A 21,093-nucleotide genomic window follows, 5' to 3' on the forward strand; every position below is an offset into this window, starting at 1 on the left:
TATTAGCATGAATACGAACCATTTCTTATAAGCTGTTATTAGCATGAATACGAAGCACTTCTTATTAGCTGTTATTAGCATGTATACGAAGCATTTCTTATAAGCTGTTATTAGCATGAATACGAACCATTTCTTATAAGCTGTTATTAGCATGTATACGAAGCATTTCTGGGCTCTTTAAGCTGCTTCCGACCTAGTCATTTCAAACTTGCTAAGTATCCCAGAAGGAGGCATGTGATGTTGATGCTAGGTATTTTAAATCTATGCCTCCCTCTAGTGGTCGTCTTGCGTCACTACAGTTCAAAACCAACAGCCTGTGCCCCAGGGGTGGCCAATCCCTCTCCTGGAGAGCTACTCAACTGGGTGTGCAGGCTTTTGCTCCTGCCCTGCTCTAACACACACGATCGTACGCCCTTTATTAGTGGAATCTAAACCTGCACACAGCATACTGAACTTGGTGGAGCTACTGTTGTGATGTAGACAGATCCATAAAGGAGTGAGAGGGAAGGGGACAACTTTTCTGAAATGGAACAAAGCCCCAGGCCCACACCCTGATAGTTGAGGCGCATGGCAGACGGTTCTGACCTTAGCGAAGACTTTCATTTGCTCCTTGTTCCACAGGATCTGCAGCATGCCCGCGCACAGAGGACAGCAGGCGCCTGATAGGTGGAGCACCAAGAGGTCAAGGGTCAGAGGAAAGGTGTCAATAATAACAATATCTGAATCTGATTTGTGTTCCCATGTAGAAAAATCATAAGTATAACAGAGATTTACACTCAGTGGCCAGTTTATTAGGTACACCCATCTAGTACTGTGTCGGACCCCCCTTTGCCTCCAGAACAGCCTGAATTATTTGTGGGATGGAAACGTTGCTCAATTGGTATCAAGGGACCTAACGTGTGCCAGGACAACATTCCCCTCATCATTACTCCAACGCCACTCGCCTGTATCGTTGACACCAGGCAGGATGGCACCAATGATCATACCACATTGAAAGTTGGTTAGTCACAGTAACTGAATGGCCCGATGCCTGTCTGCCTGCTTTATATAGCAAGCCACGGCCATGTGACTCACCGTCTGTAGGAGCGAACCATTTTCATGAACAGGGTGGTGTACCTAATAAACTGGACACTGAGTGTATATGACAACGTGAATGTGGTTCAATCAATCAAATGTATTTATAAAGCCCTTCTTACATCAGCTGATGTCACAAAGTGCTGTACAGAAACTCAGCCTAAAACCCCAAACAGCAAGCACTCCCTAGAAAGGCCAAAACCTAGGAAGAAACCTAGAGGAACCAGGCTATGAGGGGTGGCCAGTCCTCTTCTGGCTGTGCCGGGTGGAGATTATAACAGAACATGGCCAAGATGTTCATAGATGACCAGCAGGGTCAAATAATAATAATCACAGTGGTTGTCGAGGGTGCAGCAAGTCAGCACCTCAGGAGTAAAATGTCAGTTGGCTTTTCATAGCCGATCATTAAGAGTATCTCTACCGCTCCTGCTGTCTCTAGAGAGTTGAAAACAGCAGGTCTGGGACAGGTAGCACGTCCGGTGAACAGGTCAGGGTTCCACAGCCACTGAGTGTACTGACCACAGCGTTAATAGAACATGATATATGATATAATTTCTGTCTCTATTGTACTGACCGGGTGGTGTGACAGGGATGCAGCCCGGGGTGGAGAGGGCGGGACAGGGGATCATGTCACAGCCTGAGTCAGAGGCAAACTCTGCCACCGCCCCCACGGCATGGCACCGCCCCTGGTAGTCCACGGCAACGCGGTCCGAGTAGGCCTCGCACACCGTGTTGTACGTTTCGCCATTGTGGCCGCACACGGGCCGCGCCCTTTTACAGGCGTCCTGCATAGAACACACATATAATAATAAATCACTCACATCCAGATGAATCATTCACATCCAGATGAATCATTCACATCCAGATGAATCATTCACATCCAGATGAATCACTCACATCCAGATGAATCATTCACATCCTGATGAATCATTCACATCCAGATGAATCACTCACATCCAAATGAATCATTTACATCCAGTTGAATCATTCACATCCAGATGAATCATTTACATCTGCCAAGGATGCAGTTGTACAATTTTTAAAACATTACAATACTTTCACATATTTCACAACACATCTGTGTTCCTTTCTTCTCATGTACCCTTCATTCACTGTCTCAGGAATACCCAGAGAGTGGGCGGGGTTATTGGCTAATTGTGAGGCTCTTGGTTTGGTGACTTGACACCGGGCCTCAAGTGGGTATTTTAATGGGGTGTCGTCGACGTTAAATGGATATACAGTTGAAGTCGGAAGTTTACATACACCTTAGCCAAATATATTTAAACTCCGTTTTTCACAATTCACGACATTTAATCCTAGTAAAAATTCCCTGTCTTAGGTCAGTTAGGATCACCACTTTATTTTAAGAATGTGAAATGTCAGAATAATACCAGAGAGAATTCTTTATTTCAGCTTTTATTTCTTTCATCACATTCTTGGCTGATTTCTTTTGATTTTCCCATGATGTCAAGCAAAGAGGCACTGAGTTTGAATGTAGGCCTTGAAATACATCCCCAGGTACACCTCCAATTGACTCAAATGATGTCAATTAGCCTATCAGAAGCTTCTAAAGCCATGACATAATTTTCTGGAATTTTCCAAGCTGTTTAAAGGCAACTTATTGTATGTAAACTTCTGAACCACTGGAATTGTGATACAGTGAATTATAAGTGAAATAATCTGTCTGTAAACAGTTGTTAGAAAAATTACTTGTGTCGTGCACAAAGTAGATGTCCTAACGAACTTGCCAAAACTATCGTTTGTTAACAAGAACTTTGTGGAGTGGTTGAAAAACAAGTTTAAATGACTCCAACCTAAGTGTATGTAAACTTTTGACTTCAACTGTAAAACCCGATCCGGCCTGTTCCACTGAGATAATGCTGAGAGTTACTGAGGTGAGACGCCATCAGGCCGACGCTGCGACCTCCCGCAAGGAGAAACATGACCCCGCCAGGTCCTAATCACTAACAAACCACTCTAATTCAACCACTGCAGAGTTTCTCAACACACACAAACATGGGGGGATTTTGGGTGTATCCTATACATACACAGTCCTAAACAGGAGATGCATGTGTGGAAAGACTAAGAACCTGAATGCAACATATGAGTTTATTAGACAACACTATAGGGGATTGTCCACAATGCCTTTTCCCACCTGGACAAAAGGAACACCTATGTGAGAATGCTGTTCATTGACTACAGCTCAGCGTTCAACACCATAGTGCCCTCAAAGCTCACCACTAAGCTAAGGACCCTGGGACTAAACACCTCCCTCTGCAACTGGATCCTGTACTTCCTGACGGGCTGCCCCCAGGTGGTAAGGGTAGGTAACAACACATCTGCACAGCTGATCCTCAACACGGGGGCCCCTCACTGGTGTTCCCTGTTCACTCACAACTGCGTGGCCAAACACGACTCCAACTCCATCATTAAGTTTGCTGTCGACACAACAGTGGTAGGCCTGATCACAGACAACAATGTGACAGCCTATAGGGAGGAGGTCAGAGACCTGTCCGTGTGGTGCCAGGACAACAACCTCTCCCTCAATGTGAGCAAGACAAAGGACCTGATCGTGGACTCCAGGAAAAGGAGGGACGGACATAACCCCATTCACATCGACGGGGCTGAAGTGGAGCGGGTTGAGAGTTTCAAGTTCCTTGGTGTCCACATCACCAACAAACTATCATGGTCCAAACACACCAAGACAGTCGTGAAGAGGTCACGACAACACCTTTTCCCCTTCAGGAGACTGAAAGGATTTGGCATGGGTCCCCAGATTCTCAAAAAGTTCTACAGCTGCACCATCGAGAGCATCCTGACTGGTTGCATCAGCGTCTGTTATGGCAACTGCTCGACATCTGACCGTAAGGCGCTACAGAGGGAAGACCCAAAAAATTGTCAAAGACTCCAGTCACCCAAGTCATAGACTGTTCTCTCTGCTACCGCACTGCAAGTGATACCGGAGCGCCAAGTCTAGGTCCAAAAGGCTCCTTAACAGCTTCTACCCCCAAGATATAAGACTGCTGAACAATTAATAGAATGGCCTCCCGGACTATTTACATTGACACCCCTTTGTTTTTACACTGCTGCTACTCGCTGTTTATTATCTATGCATAGTCACTTTACCCCTACCTACATGTACAAATGATCTCAACTAACCTGTTCCCCCGCACACTGACTCGGTACCGGTACCCCCTGTATATATGTCACGATCTTGGAAATGAGCGGACCAAGGCGCAGCGTGAATTGAGCTCCACATCCTTTTTAATACAAAGTGAAACTGGAAACTAGAAACAAAACAACAATGGTATGGTATTGAAATATGTAATGTGTAATATGTGTGTGTGTGTGTGTGTGTGTGTGTGTGTGTGTGTGTGTGTGTGTGTGTGTGTGTGTGTGTGTGTGTGTGTGTGTGTGTGTGTGTCTCTGTGTATTGCTTCTCAAATGGCCGATGAATTATATCTATTGAAACGCTGTCAACATATTCAGTCAATTTAGGGAATGATGGTGTGGATGTTATGGAAGCAGAGACATTGAGACTGAATGATAAAAGCATGTTCTACTTCAGATCATTGCTTTGGCTAAAAGTATAACTGACATGAATGTCAAATTGTACCTGACAGTGGCCCATATAGGCCAAGGTCTTGCTCATCAGGAGGAGCTGACAGAGGTTGGGATGTTCCACGTTGTCTGTGTCGCATGCTGGGTCCATGTGACTCTTGTCACAACCTGAGGGGCGACCCACACACTCAAACTGAGGACAGGGGTAGTCAGCCATGTCTGTAAGGCACACTCTACGGTTGGCGATACACCTGTGGACCAATGGGAAGACGAGAGGAAAAGGGGTTAATTTATGTCATTGTTTTAAGTACTTTTTTTAAACAAACATGGATGCATTTCACCTATGACTTCCATCAGTGTACAATACTATTCTTTCAATGTAGCGTGGAACCTTTGCATTGAGTTGAGCACTGAATGACTGTAAAGTAGTGTACCCGACTGTGTATTATTCTCACTGCAGACATTAACGGGCTACTATAGAGACTCTGATGATAGGATGACATCAACGGGTTACTATAGAGACTCTGATGATAGGATGACATCAACGGGTTACTATAGAGACTCTGATGATAGGATGACATCAACGGGTTACTATAGAGGCTCTGATGATAGGATGACATCAACGGGTTACTATAGAGACTCTGATGATAGGATGACATCAACGGGTTACTATAGAGGCTCTGATGATAGGATGACATCAACGGGTTACTATAGAAACTCTGATGATAGGATGACATCAACGGGTTACTATAGAGGCTCTGATGATAGGATGACATCAACGGGTTACTATAGAGACTCTGATGATAGGATGACATCAACGGGTTACTATAGAGGCTCTGATGATAGGATGACATCAACGGGTTACTATAGAGGCTCTGATGATAGGATGACATCAACGGGTTACTATAGAGACTCTGATGATAGGATGACATCAACGGGTTACTATAGAGACTCTGATGATAGGATGACATCAACGGGTTACTATAGAGACTCTGATGATAGGAGTTACCAATGAGCCATCTGGTTATGGAGTGTGTCTTAACAATGTCTGGTTAGGGAGTGTGTCTTAACAATGTGTGGTTAGGGAGTGTGTCCTAACAATGTGTGGTTAGGAAGTGTGTCTTAACAATGTGTGGTTAGGGAGTGTGTCTTAACAATGTGTGGTTAGGGAGTGTGTCCTAACAATGTCTGGTTAGGGAGTGTGTCCTAACAATGTCTGGTTAGGGATTGTGTCCTAACAATGTCTGGTTAGGGAGTGTGTCTTAACAATGTCTGGTTAGGGAGTGTGTCTTAACAATGTGTGGTTAGGGAGTGTGTCTTAACAATGTCTGGTTCGGGAGTGTGTCCTAACAATGTCTGGTTAGGGAGTGTGTCCTAACAATGTCTGGTTAGGGAGTGTGTCTTAACAATGTCTGGTTAGGGAGTGTGTCTTAACAATGGCTGGTTAGGGAGTGTGTCTTAACAATGGCTGGTTAGGGAGTGTGTCTTAACAATGGATGGTTAGGGAGTGTGTCCTAACAATGTCTGGTTAGGGAGTGTGTCTTAACAATGTCTGGTTAGGGAGTGTGTCCTAACAATGTCTGTTATGGGAGTGTGTCCTTATTAACAATGTGTGGTTAGGGAGTGTGTCTTAACAATGTCTGGTTAGGGAGTGTGTCTTAACAATGGCTGGTTAGGGAGTGTGTCTTAACAATGTCTGGTTATGGGAGTGTGTCTTAACAATGTGTGGTTAGGGAGTGTGTCTTAACAATGTCTGGTTAGGGAGTGTGTCTTAACAATGTCTGTTTAGGGAGTGTGTCTTAACAATGTCTGTTTAGGGAGTGTGTCTTAACAATGTCTGGTTAGGGAGTGTGTCCTATCAATGTCTGTTATGAGAGTGTGTGCTAACAATGTGTGGTTAGGGAGTGTGTATTAACAATGTGTGGTTAGGGAGTGTGTCCTAACAATGTGTGGTTAGGGAGTGTGTCTTAACAATGTCTGGTTAGGGAGTGTGTCTTAACAATGTCTGGTTAGGGATTGTGTCCTAACAATGTATTGTTAGGGAGTGTGTCTTAACAATGTCTGGTTAGGGAGTGTGTCTTAACAATGTCTGGTTAGGGAGTGTGTCTTAACAATGTCTGGTTCGGGAGTGTGTCCTAACAATGTCTGGTTAGGGAGTGTGTCCTAACAATGTCTGGTTAGGGAGTGTGTCTTAACAATGTCTGGTTAGGGAGTGTGTCCTAACAATGTCTGTTATGGGAGTGTGTCCTTATTAACAATGTGTGGTTAGGGAGTGTGTCTTAACAATGTCTGGTTAGGGAGTGTATCTTAACAATGTCTGGTTAGGGAGTGTGTCTTAACAATGTCTGGTTATGGGAGTGTGTCTTAACAATGTCTGGTTAGGGAGTGTGTCTTAACAATGTCTGGTTAGGGAGTGTGTCCTAACAATGTCTGGTTAGGGAGTGTGTCCTAACAATGTCTGGTTAGGGAGTGTGTCTTAACAATGTGTGGTTAGGGAGTGTGTCCTAACAATGTCTGGTTAGGGATTGTGTCCTAACAATGCCTGGTTAGGGATTGTGTCCTAACAATGTCTGGTTAGGGAGTGTGTCTTAACAATGTCTGGTTAGGGAGTGTGTCTTAACAATGTGTGGGTAGGGAGTGTGTCTTAACAATGTCTGGTTCGGGAGTGTGTCCTAACAATGTCTGGTTAGGGAGTGTGTCCTAACAATGTCTGGTTAGGGAGTGTGTCTTAACAATGTCTGGTTAGGGAGTGTGTCCTAACAATGTCTGTTATGGGAGTGTGTCCTTATTAACAATGTGTGGTTAGGGAGTGTGTCTTAACAATGTCTGGTTAGGGAGTGTGTCTTAACAATGTCTGGTTAGGGAGTGTGTCTTAACAATGTCTGGTTATGGGAGTGTGTCTTAACAATGTGTGGTTAGGGAGTGTGTCTTAACAATGTCTGGTTAGGGAGTGTGTCCTAACAATGTCTGTTTAGGGAGTGTGTCTTAACAATGTCTGTTTAGGGAGTGTGTCTTAACAATGTCTGGTTAGGGAGTGTGTCCTATCAATGTCTGTTATGGGAGTGTGTCCTAACAATGTGTGGTTAGGGAGTGTGTCTTAACAATGTGTGGTTAGGGAGTGTGTCCTAACAATGTCTGGTTAGGGAGTGTGTCTTAACAATGTCTGGTTAGGGAGTGTGTCTTAACAATGTCTGGTTAGGGATTGTGTCCTAACAATGTCTGGTTAGGGAGTGTGTCTTAACAATGTCTGGTTAGGGAGTGTGTCTTAACAATGTGTGGTTAGGGAGTGTGTCTTAACAATGTCTGGTTCGGGAGTGTGTCCTAACAATGTCTGGTTAGGGAGTGTGTCCTAACAATGTCTGGTTAGGGAGTGTGTCCTAACAATGTCTGTTATGGGAGTGTGTCCTTATTAACAATGTGTGGTTAGGGAGTGTGTCTTAACAATGTCTGGTTAGGGAGTGTATCTTAACAATGTCTGGTTAGGGAGTGTGTCTTAACAATGTCTGGTTATGGGAGTGTGTCTTAACAATGTGTGGTTAGGGAGTGTGTCTTAACAATGTCTGGTTCGGGAGTGTGTCCTAACAATGTCTGGTTAGGGAGTGTGTCCTAACAATGTCTGGTTAGGGAGTGTGTCTTAACAATGTCTGGTTAGGGAGTGTGTACTAACAATGTCTGTTATGGGAGTGTGTCCTTATTAACAATGTCTGGTTAGGGAGTGTGTCTTAACAATGTCTGGTTAGGGAGTGTGTCTTAACAATGTCTGGTTAGGGAGTGTGTCTTAACAATGTCTGGTTATGGGAGTGTGTCTTAACAATGTGTGGTTAGGGAGTGTGTCTTAACAATGTCTGGTTAGGGAGTGTGTCCTAACAATGTCTGTTTAGGGAGTGTGTCTTAACAATGTCTGGTTAGGGAGTGTGTCCTATCAATGTCTGTTATGGGAGTGTGTCCTAACAATGTGTGGTTAGGGAGTGTGTCTTAACAATGTGTGGTTAGGGAGTGTGTCCTAACAATGTCTGGTTAGGGAGTGTGTCTTAACAATGTCTGGTTAGGGATTGTGTCCTAACAATGTCTGGTTAGGGAGTGTGTCTTAACAATGTCTGGTTAGGGAGTGTGTCTTAACAATGTCTGGTTCGGGAGTGTGTCCTAACAATGTCTGGTTAGGGAGTGTGTCCTAACAATGTCTGGTTAGGGAGTTTGTCCTAACAATGTCTGTTATGGGAGTGTGTCCTTATTAACAATGTGTGGTTAGGGAGTGTGTCTTAACAATGTCTGGTTAGGGAGTGTATCTTAACAATGTCTGGTTAGGGAGTGTGTCTTAACAATGTCTGGTTATGGGAGTGTGTCTTAACAATGTGTGGTTAGGGAGTGTGTCTTAACAATGTCTGGTTCGGGAGTGTGTCCTAACAATGTCTGGTTAGGGAGTGTGTCCTAACAATGTCTGGTTAGGGAGTGTGTCCTAACAATGTCTGTTATGGGAGTGTGTCCTTATTAACAATGTGTGGTTAGGGAGTGTGTCTTAACAATGTCTGGTTAGGGAGTGTATCTTAACAATGTCTGGTTAGGGAGTGTGTCTTAACAATGTCTGGTTATGGGAGTGTGTCTTAACAATGTGTGGTTAGGGAGTGTGTCTTAACAATGTCTGGTTCGGGAGTGTGTCCTAACAATGTCTGGTTAGGGAGTGTGTCCTAACAATGTCTGTTTAGGGAGTGTGTCTTAACAATGTCTGGTTAGGGAGTGTGTCCTATCAATGTCTGTTATGGGAGTGTGTCCTAACAATGTCTGGTTAGGGAGTGTGTCCTAACAATGTCTAGTTCGGGAGTGTGTCCTAACAATGTGTGGTTAGGGAGTGTGTCTTAACAATGTCTGGTTAGGGAGTGTGTCCTAAGAAACAATTTTTATATTTTTTATTTTACCTTTATTTAACTAGGCAAGTCAGTTAAGAACAAATTCTTATTTTCAATGACGGCTTAGGAACATTGGGTTAACTGCAATGTTCAAGGGCAGAACGACAGATTTTTAACTTGTCAGCTCAGAGATTCGATCTTGCAACCTTTCGGTTACAAGTCCAACGCTCTAACCATCTGCCGCCCAGATCACATTGTGCGCTTGGGGTCCACTGACGAGCTAGTGAACCGTGTGACACAGATTAAGACAAATAGCACAGAGCCCCATTCCTTAAGGTCTCTGTTTCTGTTACAGCACAGAGAAATGGGGGCTGTAGGGGGGCAGAAAATGACCCCTGGGCTGTATGTTTGCCCCTCTGAGGGTCAGAAGTGAGGTAACGACCGACCAGCGCTGTGTTTGGTGTTGTTTGGAGTGATGTTAGATTGATGATGCAGCCTGGGGAAGAGTTGGGAGCCTCAGGGCTCTGGGAGCTCAAGGCGATTCCAGATAGGAGGGTTACAACAGCACAGCCCATACCGGTGTGCCCTGTGGCAGTTACCGCTGGCAACCACAGCCTGGCACACCTGAACAAACAACCAGACTGTCCGTCACCGCTGGATACGGGGAAATGTGAGAGGGAGATTTGAAGAAAGAGTGAAGCAGGATGAAGGAAAATAGGATTTATCAAACGTCGACTGAGGTGGAATAGGATCAGGGCTAGTCTGCTGAGGTGGAATAGGATCAGGGCTAGTCAACTGAGGTGGAATAGGATCAGGGCTAGTCAACTGAGGTGGAATAGGATCAGGGCTAGTCAACTGAGGTGGAATAGGATCAGGGCTAGTCAACTGAGGTGGAATAGGATCAGGGCTAGTCAACTGAGGTGGAATAGGATCAGGGCTAGTCAATTGAGGTGGAATAGGATCAGGGCTAGTCAACTGAGGTGGAATAGTGGGAGCTTTTGCATTCACCTATCCAATAGTGTTGGATCAGTTATTATTCCAGTAAACAAATGATTGAAGGAAGAAAGAATTCCAGCGCTGGTCAGAGCGGAGTGTCTCACCTCTGGTTCCTCTGGCAGGGGCTGGGGGAGCAGGGGTCACTGCTGCGGCAGTTGCCAAACACAAACTGGTCGTCTTTGAAGTCCATGCAGCGGGCCACACAGGCACTAGGGTAGGTGCGGCCGTTACGGGCACACACCGGCACAAAACGGTCAGGGCAGCCACACGGGAGCCCTATAGAGAGAGATAGAGAGAGTATCTGGTCTGAGGCCAAACCACACGACTAACAACATTGGACAGTTTATGGAACACAAAGCCTTCACTATCTCATCCTGGAATATCCAAGGCCTGAGGTCATCTACCTTTGGCCTAAAGAGCAGGAACCTGGACTTCACCAAAGAAATCGGTAATCCAGACATTGTCATCCTACAAGAAATCTGGTATAGAGGAGACGGACCTACTGGTTGCCCTCTAGGTTACAGAGAGCTGGTAGTCCCATCCACTAGGTGTGAAACAGGGAAGGGACTCAGGGGGTATGCTAATTTGGTATAGAGCAGACCTTAGTCACTCCATTCTATTAATCAAAACAGGAACATTTTACATTTGGCTTGACATTTAAAAAGAAATTATCTCAACAGAGAAAAATTTCCTCCTGTATCCTACCTATATCCCCCCACTAGAATCCCCATACTTTAATGAAGACAGCTTCTCCATCCTGGAAGGGAAAATCGATAATTTCCAGGCCCAGGGATATGTACTAGTCTGTGGCGACCTAAATTCCAGAACTCGACAAGAACCTGACACCCTCAGCACACAGGGACACAAACACCTACCTGCAGGTGACAGCATTCCCTCCACCATATTCCCCCCTAGACACAACTACGACAAAATAACCAACAAAGCGGGTCACAACTCCTGCAGCTCTGTCGCACGCTAGACATGTACATGTAGGTACACCTATAGCTCATCTCTTGGCAGTAGTACTGTAGACTACTTTATCACTGACCTCAACCCAGAGTCTCTCAGAGCGTTCACAGTCAGCCCACTGACACCCCTATCAGATCACAGCAAAATCACTGTCTACTTGAACAGAGCAATACTCAATCATGAGGCATCAAAGCAAAAGGAACTGAATAATATTAAGAAATGCTATAGATCGAAGGAAAGTAATTAGGCAACAACAAATTCAATCCCTTTTAGACAACTTCCTGGACAAAATATTTCACTGTAATAGTGAAGGTGTAAACTTGGCAGTAGAAATCCTTAACAGTATATTTGACCTCTCAGCTTCCCTATCAAATCAAAACATTTCAAGCAGACAACCTAAGAAAATGTACAACAATGACATATGGTTTGATGAAGAATGCAAAAATCTAAGAAAGAAATTGAGAAACCTATCCAACCAAAAACATAGAGACCCAGAAAACCTGAGCCTACGCCTTCACTATGGTGAATCACTAAAACAATACAGAAATACACTAAGGAAAAAGAAGGAACAGCACGTTGGAAATCAGCTCAATATAATTGAAGAATCCATAGACTCTAACCACTTCTGAGAAAATGTGAAAACAATAAACAAACAACAACACGAAGAGTTATCTATCCAAAACGGAGATGTATGGATAAACCACATTTTGGCTCTATAACAAAGAACAAACAGCAAAAACATGTACATGATCAAATACAAATCTTAGAATCAACTATTAAAGACTACCAGAACCCACTGGATTCTCCAATTACATTGAATGAACTACAGGACAAAATACAAATCCTCCAACCCAAAAAGGCCTCTGGGGTTGATGGTATCCTAAATGAAATGATAAAATATACAGACCTCAAATTCCAATTGGCTACACTAAAACTCTTTAACATCATCCTTAGCTCTGGGATCTTCCCCAATATTAGGAACCAAGGACTGATCACCCCAATCCACAAAAGTGGAGATAAATTTTACCCCAATAAGTACCGTGGGATATGCGTCAACAGCAACCAGGGAAACTCCTCTGCATTATCATTAACAGCAGACTCGTACATTTCCTCAGTGAAAACAATGTGCTGAGCAAATGTCAAACTGGCTTTTTACCAAATTACCGTACGACAGACCACGTATTCACCCTGCGCACACTAAATGACAAACAAACCACACCAAAACAAAGGCCAGGTCTTCTCATGCTTTGTTGATTTCAAAAAAGCCTTTGAGGGTCTGCTATACAAATTGATGGAAAATGGTGTTGGGAAAAAAACATACGACATTATCAAATCCATGTACACAAACAATAAGTGTGCGGTTAAATTGGCAAAAAACACACACATTTCTTTCCACAGGGCCGTGGGGTGAGACAGGGATGCAGCTTAAGCCCCACCATCTTCAACCTATATATTAACGAATTGGCGAGGGCACTAGAACAGTCTGCAGCACCCTACTAGAATCTGAAGTCAAATGTCTACTGTTTGCTGATTGGGCACACAAAAAACGATACATACCTCGACATAAACATCAGCGCCACAGGTAACTTCCACAAAGCTGTGAACCATCTGGGAGACAAGGCAAGGGCCTTTAATGCCATCAAAAGGAACATACAATTTGACATACCAATTAGGATCTGGCTAAAAATACTTATATAGTTATAGAACCCATTGCCCATTGCCCTTTATGGTTGTGAGGTCTGGGGTCCGCTCATCAACAAAGAATTCACAAAATGGGACAAACACCAAATTGAGACTGCATGCAGAATTCTGCAAAAATATCCTCAGTGTACAACGTAACACACCAAATAATGCATGCAGAGCAGAATTAGGCCGATACCCGCTAATTATCAAAATCCAGAAAAGAGACGTTAAATTCTACAACCACCTAAAAGGAAGCGATTCCCAAACCTTCCATAACAAAGCCATCACCTACAGAGAAATGAACCTGGAGAAGAGTCCCCTAAACAAGCTGGTCCTGGGGCTCTGTTCACAAACACAAACAGACCCCACAGAGCCCCAGGACAGCAACACAATTAGACCCAACCAAATCATGAGAAAACAAAAAGATAATTCCTTGACACATTGGAAAGAATTAACAAAGAAACTGAGAAAACTAGAATGCTATTTGGCCCTAAACAGAGAGTACACAGTGGCAGAATATCTGACCACTGTGACTGACCCAAACTTAAGGAAAGCTTTGACTATGTACAGACTCAGTGGGCATAGCTTTGCTATTGAGAAAGGCCGCCACAGGCAGACCTGGCTCTCAAGAAAATATTAGGTGGAAACTAAGCTGCACTTTCTAACCTCCTGCCAAATGTATGACCATATTTGAGACATATATTTCCCACAGATCACACAGACCCACAAAGAATTAGAAAACAAATCAAATGTTGATAAACTCCCATATCTACTGGGTGAAATACCACAGTGTGCCATCACAGCAGCAAGATTTGTGACCTGTTGCCACAACGAAAGGGCAACCAGTGAAGAACAAACACCACTGTACTGTAAATACAACCCATATTTATGTTGATTTATTTTCCCTTTTGTACTCAAACTATTTGCACGTCGTTACAACACTGTACATTTTTTATTGTTTATTTCACTTTTGTTTATTATATATTTCACTTGCTTTGGCAATGTTAACATAAGTTTCCCATGCCAATACAGCCCTTAAATTGAGAGAGAGAGAGAGACAGAGAGAGAGAGAGAGATTAGGAAGGGTGAGAAATGTTTCAGAATCAGGGAGGGGAAAAAATAAAGAAAAATAGTACTGTGCATCAATATTTCAACCCTCAAATACACCCCCCACACACACACACACACACACACACACACACACACACACACACACACACACACACACACACACACACACACACACACACACACACACACACACACACACACACACACACACACACCACACCTACCTGTGAATAGGCGGCGGTCTTCGTCTGAACTTTCAGCACTCAGGCACTGGCGGGTGGAGCAGATGGTTTCTCCAGCGAAGCAGGAGCAGGGGTGGCAGTCCACCCTGAATGACGACCCGTGGTCTGTGGGACAAGAACACATCATCCCTATGTGAGACCTTGTCTGATTTAATTGGTTATATGGCTGCCAATGTAACTGGTATCGGACACTTCGAATCTTCCTGTCCACAGCAACTCCAGCAGCTGATAAAACTTCAACCATGTGATCTGGGTCACGACACCAATGTAACTGATCAGGTATTGATCCTGGGATGTAACAGATCAGGTATTGATCCTGGGATGTAACAGATCAGGTATTGATCCTGGGATGTAACAGATCAGGTATTGATCCTGGGATGTAACAGATCAGGTATTGATCCTATGATGTTACAGATCAGGTATTGATCCTGGGATGTAACAGATCAGGTATTGATCCTGGGATGTAACTGATCAGGTATTGATCTTGGGATGTAACTGATCAGGTATTGATCCTGGGATGTAACTGATCAGGTATTGATCCTGGGATGTAACTGATCAGGTATTGATCCTGGGATGTAACTGATCAGGTATTGATCCTGGGATGTAACTGATCAGGTATTGATCCTGGGATGTAACTGATCAGGTATTGATCCTGTGATGTAACAGATCAGGTATTGATCCTGGGATGTAACAGATCAGGTATTGATCCTGGGATGTAACAGATCAGGTATTGATCCTGGGATGTAACTGATCAGGTATTGATCCTGGGATGTAACAGATCAGGTATTGATCCTATGATGTAACAGATCAGGTATTGATCCTGGGATGTAACAGATCAGGTATTGATCCTGGGATGTAACTGATCAGGTATTGAGCCTGGGATGTAACTGATCAGGTATTGATCCTGGGATGTAACTGATCAGGTATTGATCCTGGGATGTAACTGATCAGGTATTGATCCTGGGATGTAACTGATCAGGTATTGATCCTGGGATGTAACTGATCAGGTATTGATCCTGGGATGTAACAGATCAGGTATTGATCCTGGGATGTAACAGATCAGGTATTGATCCTGGGGTGTAACAGATCAGGTATTGATCCTGGGATGTAACAGATCAGGTATTGATCCTGGGATGTAACAGATCAGGTATTGATCCTGGGATGTAACAGATCAGGTATTGATCCTGGGATGTAACAGATCAGGTATTGATCCTGTGATGTAACAGATCAGGTATTGATCCTGGGATGTAACAGATCAGGTATTGATCCTGGGGTGTAACAGATCAGGTATTGATCTAACACTGGACTTGTTATCTAAAAAGACTCGCCATGGGCTTTATGTTCTGAACAGCATCATCATCTCTCCCATCTACTCACACCTAACAAGACATCTCTATAGGATGACTTCCTGTCTTAATGCTCTGGCTATAAGTGCTCCAAAGCCCCACTCTCCCTGTCAGGCAAACCACATCTGTGTCAAATAAAGGCTGAAATGTCTCCTTTTGAACAGAGCGAAAACAACCATTAAAGAAAAAGCTGATTTGGATTGAAACAAACATAGTTTCAAATCTGTAACGAGAAACAACTAGGGATAAGAAAATATGTAAATATCAAACCTATATATGAAAAAAATAAGTGTTATTCTTCTATGTAGATGTGATGAACTGGGAGGCAACATCACAGAGAGACAAGGCCATGTGGAGAGAAAGTGTGTGTGTGTGTGTGTGTGTGTGTGCGTGTGTGCGTGCGTGTGTGGGTGCGTGCGTGCGTGCGTGCGAGAGAGAGTTCCTAACCTCCTGCCCAATGTATGACCATATTAGAGACACATATTTCCCTCAGATTACACAGACACACAAAGAATTCGAAAACAAACCCGATTTTGATAAACTCCCATATCTATTGGGTGAAATACCACAGTGTGCCATCACAGCAGCAAGATTTGTGACCTGTTGCCACAAGAAAAGGGCAACTAGTGAAGAACAAACACCATTGTAAATACAACCCATATTTATTTTCCCTTTTGTACTTTAACCATTTGTACATCGTTACAACACTGTATATATACATAATATGACATTTGTAATATCTTTATTATTTTGGAACTTCTATGAGTGTAATGTTTACTGTTAATTTTTATTGTTTATTTCACTTTTGTATATTATCTACTTCACTTGCTTTGGCAATGTTAACATATGTTTCCCATGCCAATAAAGAGCGAGAGAGAGAGAGACTCTGGCAGCAGGCTCCTTTCAAGTCACAGTAGTTACATTGAGGGTGGGCCAGAGGGAGACCGCGGGAAGGAAATACCAGCGTGTGGTTGTTTAGTGGCAGTGATGTTTACACCACAGGAAGCCTTTCACAACCAGGCACAGCAGCACCAAGGAGTCATGCACAGAGATCTCTCTCTCTCTCTCTCTCTCTCCCTCTCTCCCTCTCAACATAACAAGATTGATTGATAAGGAAAAACTAAAATAAACTACCGCTCCTTTTCCCTGTTTTGTGCATATTGTCTGTAACCGCTGTGGAAACCAGGTGGGTGCTACACACTGCTGGTGAAGGGGGCAGCTTACTTTTTCTCTGGCCCCCCACAACGCAGGTCTTGGAGGTGTCGATGCAGGGCATCTCGGCACAGTTATCCAGCCTGCCACTCTGTCCGCAGGTACAAACCTCGAAGCAGCCCGCCTGGCCGTTACGCATGGGCACCTGGATACGGGCATTCACGTGGACCAGGAACTCTGAGGCCTCACCCAGTTTACAGCCTGATACACACACACACACACACACACACACACACACACACACACACACACACACACACACACACACACACACACACACACACACACACACACACACACACACACACACACACACACACACACACACACACACACACACACACACACTTTATACATCTACACATACATACTATGCCTGTACAGTGGACATAGGCTCCCCCTAGGGCTACAGGGAGGTACTGCATGTTCTAGTATATGCCTGTACAGTGGACATAGGCTCCCCCTAGGGCTACAGGGAGGTACTGCATGTTCTAGTATACTGTACCAGGCACACAGAAGTAAGGCAGGCAGTCCTGTCCAGACTGGCAGCCCTTCCTGTTCACCTCACACAGGTGGTTGCTGGGACAGGGGTTGGGGTTACACGGGTGGATGACCTCCTCATTGATATTACCCAGGTTGCTAGGAGCTGGAGTGAGGATGGAGAAGAACGACATGTTAAGACTTGACAATGAGAAAAGGTCTGAGAATCATAATTTCTCCTTGTAGCATTAGACTTCTTGTACGCGTCAACATTCAATGAAATGACTTCAACCAAGAAAAATGCAAGAATGAACCACCTCATTGTTTGAATACGATGTCAATTGGTAATGGTAAGACACACACACACACACACACACACACACACACACACACACACACACACACACACACACACACACACACACACACACACACACACACACACACACACACACACACACACACACACACACACGTTACCACTCACTGAGGTATCTCTCCAGGGGTATGCAGCGTTCAGGGTCGTCTATGGGTGATAGAATCTCACAGATGCGCTCGGCCGTCTGTCCCTCGTAGAAGCGTTTGCGGTCACCACACTGTGTCAGGATGTCCACACAGTCCGACCTGAAGTGGTTTAGACAGAAGATACAGGGTTAGGTCAGCGGGCCAACGTTCCAAACTGTTTCAAAATGTCTGATGGCTTAGCAATATTTCAATAAAGCCTGTCAGCTGGAATGTCTGCCTTGATCACATTGACCAGTCCTCCACATACAGTCCCAGTCAAAAGCCCCTTTTCATAAAATACCAAGTCCATATTATGGCAAGAACAGCTCAAATAACCAAAGAGCATCATTGCTTTAAGACATGAAGGCCAGTCAATCCGGTACATTTCAAGGAGAGTGATGGAGTGCTGCATCAGATGACCTGGCCTTCACAATCACCCGACCTCAACCCAATTGAGATGGTTTGGGATGAATTGGACCGCAGAGTGAAGGAAAAGCAGCCAACAAGTGCTCAGCATATGTGGGAACTCCTTCAAGACTGTTGGAAAAGCATTCCAGGTGAACCTGGTTGAGAGAATGCCAAGAGTGTGCAAAAGCTGTCATCAAGGCAAAGGATGGCTACTTAGAAGAATCTAAAATGTATTTGGATTTGTTTAACACTTTTTTGGTTACTACATGATTCCATATGTGTTATTTCATATTTTTGATGTCTTCACTATTATTCTACAATGTAGAAAATAGTAGAAATAAAGAAAAACCCTGGAATGAGTAGGCGTGTCCAAACTTTTGACTGGTGTTGTACATTGGCTGTTACAGCCCTGAGGGCTAGCCTACAGTATAGGTAAACATTGCTAACACGTCTACGTGTTGTCACGTCTACGTGGTGTCACGTCTACGTGGTGTCACGTCTACGTGGTGTCACGTCTACGTGTTGTCACGTCTACATGTTGTCAGCTGAATCCTCTAAGAGACCGTACTGTAACTGAACTGTATTTGGTTCATGTAGTTTTAGGTTCCAGCTGGGTCTTCGGGCGGTCGTTTCCCGAGGGATGCTTTTTACTGTGACCACGGGAATCTACTGCAGGTGAAGGTGGGATGCTGTATGTACTTATTTCACTTTATTACCTTTTTCTAACCAGGTCGGTGATTGAGGAAACAGTCTATTTTACAGTAACGCCCTGTAAAGGCAGGATGAATGGTACAGCAATAGCAGCAGAACCACATTAAACCTATTCCTTGACTAAAAATCACTTTCAATGGAGAATCTCTATTGGACACCTCTTAATTTAATCATAGGCTTAATCTCTGGGAAACTAGCTCAAAGTCAGACTAAATACTTGAACCTTTTACTGCAGTGTGCTAAATCAGAGTCACACAGAGTGTTTCTTGGTAGTCTTAAACAAATCTACTTTGAAACAAAAGTATACACCTCACACACATGGTTATGGGCTTAAACAAAGAAGACACCTGAACCATGTCAGATATAGAGTTGAAATGTATTCCATTTTGAGTTTTCATCCCAATAATACCCTTTATATACATCACAGCAGACTGAAATATAACAAAAACCATTTGACATAGACACATCGGTTTTTCGGTAATAATTATTTTTTTTTTTTAGGAAATTATGAAAAATATGAATAACATTCCACCTATGAGGCCACTAGGTCGTTTGACTGCAGAAAAGGGCTACGTCAAATAACAGAATGAAAATATTGTCTACGTACTTGCAGATGACGCTGCCGCGGGACTTGCTGTAGCAGGGTTTGATCTGCAGGGCGCAGGCCACAGCCTTCCACATCTCCGGACGACACTTCCTGATGTCCAGGACGGGGATGTTCATAAAGGGCATCTTGATCGTCCCATTGGACCACAGCTTGATGTCATTCATGGCGCCTTGGTCTGATTGGACGTTACAGCTACGGAACAGCTCTGTGGGCCTAGAGTTAATATGACCAGAGAGAGACATGATAGAATTAACAGGTGTACTCAGTAGCTATGTACCTATCAACATTGATAGAAATGTGAACACAACAGAAAACCCAAATGGAGTCGAATGAAGATTGCAGTGTGGAAGATGTATAATTGCTCCCCTCTGTCACATGACTTGTGTGTTAGCTTCGACAAAAGCTTTAAACTGGAAGTGATCATGTTCAGAAGGAAAAAAAAGCGGGGATATTTAGGATAGTTAGTTATTCAATCGATTACATTTTCACCAAGCAGGGTATTATATTTCGTACATGTTAAAAATAGACAAGGTGTGTTTGGTTTCCATACTTTCAGGAACCCACATTCAACTTCAGCCTTCTTCATCAGCCAGAATGAGAAGAGGTTTATCTGTGTAGTTACAGGGTCAGCTTTGTTAAATTACATCCCTGGGCCTGTATACGTTACCTCTTTCCCCCCACTCTTATCCTCCCATCCTCCCTCTCTTTATCTCAGCCCTCCTCTCCCACTCTTCTCTCAGAATGATCGGCATGTGGCTTGAGACTTCCTGCCTTGGACCTTGGTGAGCCCTGGACCATGACACGAGTTGCACGTACGGACGGACAGACAGACAGACAGACAGACAGACAGACAGACAGACAGACAGACAGACAGACAGACAGACAGACAGACAGGCAGACAGGCAGACAGGCAGACAGGCAGACAGACAGACAGACAGGCAGACAGACAGGCAGACAGGGAGGCAGACAGGGAGGCAGACAGGGAGGCAGACAAGCATACCTGCTCTAAAGCAGTCAGGGAGATATCACTGAGACACAGAACAACCTCATCAGAGCCTTAGAGCTGCTAGGCAACAGGATGGTGCCCCTGTAATCTCCATATGACCAGTCAACAGGATGTTCTCCTCTAATCTCCATATGACCAGACAACAGGATGGTGCCCCTCTAATCTCCATATGACCAGTCAACAGGATGGTGCCCCTGTAATCTCCATATGACCAGTCAACAGGATGTTCTCCTCTAATCTCCATATGACCAGACAACAGGATGGTGCCCCTCTAATCTCCATATGACCAGTCAACAGGATGGTTCCTCTGTAATCTCCATACGACCAGTCAACAGGATGGTACCCCTGTAATCTCCATACCACCAGTCAACAGGATGGT

At 44.1% G+C, this 21,093-nt stretch overlaps 1 protein-coding gene across 1 annotated transcript in view; it reads right to left on the bottom strand.

The window, feature by feature from the left end:
- The window catches only part of LOC139583297 (reversion-inducing cysteine-rich protein with Kazal motifs-like), a 110,644-nt gene that overhangs the window by 7,979 nt on the left and 81,572 nt on the right, over positions 1 to 21,093 (bottom strand). The window contains exons 11-19 of the mRNA XM_071414207.1: positions 19,709 to 19,921; positions 17,966 to 18,102; positions 17,504 to 17,644; positions 17,011 to 17,199; positions 14,423 to 14,545; positions 10,580 to 10,751; positions 4,691 to 4,886; positions 1,649 to 1,859; positions 586 to 659 (exon numbers count right to left, since the gene is read on the bottom strand). Coding sequence (XP_071270308.1) covers positions 586 to 659; positions 1,649 to 1,859; positions 4,691 to 4,886; positions 10,580 to 10,751; positions 14,423 to 14,545; positions 17,011 to 17,199; positions 17,504 to 17,644; positions 17,966 to 18,102; positions 19,709 to 19,921 — 1,456 coding nt within the window. The remainder of the gene's footprint in view (positions 1 to 585; positions 660 to 1,648; positions 1,860 to 4,690; positions 4,887 to 10,579; positions 10,752 to 14,422; positions 14,546 to 17,010; positions 17,200 to 17,503; positions 17,645 to 17,965; positions 18,103 to 19,708; positions 19,922 to 21,093) is intronic.

The sequence above is a fragment of the Salvelinus alpinus genome, chromosome 8 (assembly GCF_045679555.1).
Source record: "Salvelinus alpinus chromosome 8, SLU_Salpinus.1, whole genome shotgun sequence".
NCBI classification, from domain to species: domain Eukaryota; kingdom Metazoa; phylum Chordata; class Actinopteri; order Salmoniformes; family Salmonidae; genus Salvelinus; species Salvelinus alpinus.